Genomic DNA, 2,860 nt, shown 5'->3' with positions numbered 1-2,860 from the left:
GTGTGTGTGTGTGTGTGTGTGTGTGTGTGTGTGTGTGTGTGTGTGCGTTGACCTACTGGGAGCAGAGGTTGGTCAGCTGCTGGCTGATGGCTCTCTGAGTCTGATCCAACAACATCTGAGGACAGAAAACAGAACATGAACACATGATGTGTGAGTGTGTGTGTGTGTGAGTGTGTGTGTGTGTGTGTGTGTGTGTGTGTGTGTGTGTGTGTCCTCACAGTGTGGAAGTTGACCATCTCCTGCAGCCCCTGGTTGAACTGGTTCAGACAGTTCTAGGGAGGAAGGAAACAGGAAGTGAGGGACAAACATTCACAGGAAGTCCTGAAACAGAAGGCGGAGACGCCGCGGACGGAGCCAAGATGGCGTCCAGTTTCCCCCCTGGAAAATATTAACTAATGATTGTTTTCATTATGGATTCATCTGCCAATAAACACACAAACCTCGTTATATAAAACATTTAAAATAAAATGAATCAAATTAATTCATTACCGTACAATTTATCAAAATAAATTAAAAATCAATGAATTAATAATAATTACTTAAAAATAAATTGCAAAATATAAAACATGAATAAAAATAATTACTAAAATATATTAAGATTAAATAAATAATAAATAATAATTCATTAAAAATGAGTTGCAAAATTTAAAAAGTGAATTAAAATAAATACTAAAGTAAATCAAAAAATACTAATAAAAAATATTGAAATAGCGAATAATAAATGAAAATAAATATAAGAAAAACTAAAAAACAGTTAATCCTGAACCAGGTAATGTTTTAACATGAAAAATGAATTCTAAATGAATGAATGAATGAAGCTTTGATTAGCATTAGCATGCGTTAGCTGCGTACGCTGATGACGCCGTCCTTCCCGTGGCACGCCGAGAGCTCGGCCAGGCCGGCCAGGAACAGCTGATTGGCTGCGTTGTACGCTTGTCCCGCCTCCACCATCCTCCCGCACAGCTTCATCGCCTGATTGGCCAGAGACACAGATTACAGACCAATGAGATCTCTTCACAGGTTCAGACACATGACTGCTGAGAGACCGGAGTTATGTTGATGGCACACGGCAACAGAGACTCAGGTTGGACAGATAGTCTAGCTACTGTCTGGATTTACCCTGCAGAGACCTGAGGACCAGGTAACCATAGTCCTCAGATTGGACAGATAGTCTAGCTAGCTGTCTGGGTTTACCCTGTAGAGATCTGAGGACCAGGTAACCACAGTCTTAGTAGTAGATAGATAGTGGTTAACTTTTGGTTAGTAGTATTAGTACTGGTAGTATTGGTAGTACCAGTAGTATCAGTAGTATTAGTAGTAATACTAATAGTATTAGTAGTAGTACTAGTAGTATTAGTAGTAATACCAGTAGGATTAGTAGCAGTACCAGTAGTATTAGTAGTAATACTAGTAGTATTAGTAGCAGTACCAGTAGTATTAGTAGTAATACTAGTAGTATTAGTAGTAGTACCAGTAGTAGTACCAGTAGTACTAGTAGTATTAGTAGCAATACTAGTAGTATTAGTAGTAGTACCAGTAATATAGCAGAACCAGTAGTATTAGTAGTAGTACCAGTAGTATTAGTAGCAGTACCAGTAGTATTAGTAGTAGAACCAGTAGTATTAGTCGTAGTACCAGTAGTATGTTACCTTGTCCAGTTGTGTCTCGAGCTCAGAAACATCCGCCTCAAACAGCTCGAGCTTCAGCCTGAACAAAAGTAAATAACCATCAATAGGCCTTCTGCGCATGCGCGTAGAGGAGCCGCTAAGGTGTGTGTTACTGTACCTGTGTGTATGTTAATGTGTGTGTATGTGTGTGTTGTTATGTGTGTGTGCCTCTGTTTGTGTGTTGCTGTGCGCGTGTGTGTGTGTACCTGAATTCAGGTGAGTCTTGAACACATTCCTCAAAGTCCAGCAGCGAGTCCATGACGTCTTCTGTTATTGTCCCAAAGCTGAACTGTTAATAAAGTTGATTAAACCCTCTTCATACCATAGACTTCATTCTGACAGTTAGCCTGTTAGCATCCTGTTAGCATCCTGTTAGCTCCACTCCGTCCACAAGCTGCCGAGAAACGTCTTCCGCGAGCCGGGTCTGACGGTCTCCCATGAGGCCGATCGATCAGGCAGCGTGCACGCGCGTGTGCCCGTCCCGCATGTTGTTGGAGTATAACTAACGGGCTGTCGGTGTGTTAGCAGTGTAACAGCTGTCTGTGCATCCCTCCTGCAGCCGCTGCTGTTGCTAACCGACCGGATCCGCCATACATCCGGGTCACTGGGCTCTGATCCCAGCCGCGGTGAACCAGCGCCACCCAGGGACCGGGTGGGACCGGGTCGACCCGGGTCATTATTCAGGGTACCCCCAGGATTCTACCCCCAGTTTAATTTATGACTCTTTATAAACCGCCTAGGATGAAATTTAATTAAATATAATAACTTCACGGACAAAGAATTGTTTGTACTTTAATAACAATACAATATTTGTGACGTTTAGAGCTCTAATGACACGTGCACAAACACTCACACACACACATAACACAATAAAGGCCAGAAAGCTTCATATTGGTTGTATTATATAATTCTGGGGGGTGGGGGCCTGCGGGGACCTGCGGCTGCAGCAGCAAGGACTGGGCCTAATGATGTACCCCGGCTCCAGACCCCCCTAAAGACCAAGGTAGGAAGAAGGAAACGCTGAGTCATGTCTCACTGATCAATGACATCACTTTTATTGGAAAACACAACGAGGAGATCAGAGACGGGTGTGTGTGTGAGTCTGTGTGTGTGTGTGTGTGTGTGTATATGTGTGTCTGTGTGTGTGTGAGAGAGTCTGTGTGTGTGTGTGTGTGTGTGTGTGTGTGTGAGAG

At 43.0% G+C, this 2,860-nt stretch overlaps 3 protein-coding genes across 5 annotated transcripts in view; 1 reads left to right on the top strand and 2 right to left on the bottom strand.

The window, feature by feature from the left end:
- LOC117939231 (NACHT, LRR and PYD domains-containing protein 12-like) overlaps positions 1–2,860 on the top strand; it is a 139,572-nt gene that overhangs the window by 97,730 nt on the left and 38,982 nt on the right. The gene's annotated exons all lie outside the window — the stretch shown is intronic.
- ilkap (integrin-linked kinase-associated serine/threonine phosphatase) overlaps positions 1–2,860 on the bottom strand; it is an 8,225-nt gene that overhangs the window by 592 nt on the left and 4,773 nt on the right. The window lies entirely within an intron of this gene.
- LOC117939419 (arf-GAP with coiled-coil, ANK repeat and PH domain-containing protein 2-like) lies at positions 13–2,275 on the bottom strand. The gene is made up of 5 exons (XM_034864760.1): positions 1,874–2,275; positions 1,650–1,707; positions 853–972; positions 219–272; positions 13–115 (listed from the first exon to the last, which is right to left on the bottom strand). Exons 1-5 carry the CDS (start codon positions 1,924–1,926, stop codon positions 53–55), a joined length of 348 nt encoding a protein of 115 aa, XP_034720651.1. The 5' UTR covers positions 1,927–2,275; the 3' UTR covers positions 13–52.

The sequence above is a fragment of the Etheostoma cragini genome, chromosome 3 (genome assembly GCF_013103735.1).
Source record: "Etheostoma cragini isolate CJK2018 chromosome 3, CSU_Ecrag_1.0, whole genome shotgun sequence".
NCBI lineage: Eukaryota > Metazoa > Chordata > Actinopteri > Perciformes > Percidae > Etheostoma > Etheostoma cragini.
Note: the sequence above shows the minus strand (reverse complement) of the source record. Positions and strands in the feature narration are given on the sequence as shown.

Excerpts from the sequence above, each read along its gene's own strand:
- LOC117939419 (XM_034864760.1), bottom strand. The coding sequence starts at position 1,926 with ATGGACTCGCTGCTGGACTTTGAGGAATGTGTTCAAGACTCACCTGAA. Across the intron at positions 973-1,649 it reads TCGAGACACAACTGGACAAG|GCGATGAAGCTGTGCGGGAG; the intron begins GTAACATACTAC and ends CTGGCCAATCAG. Across the intron at positions 116-218 it reads AGATGGTCAACTTCCACACT|ATGTTGTTGGATCAGACTCA; the intron begins GTGAGGACACAC and ends TTCTGTCCTCAG.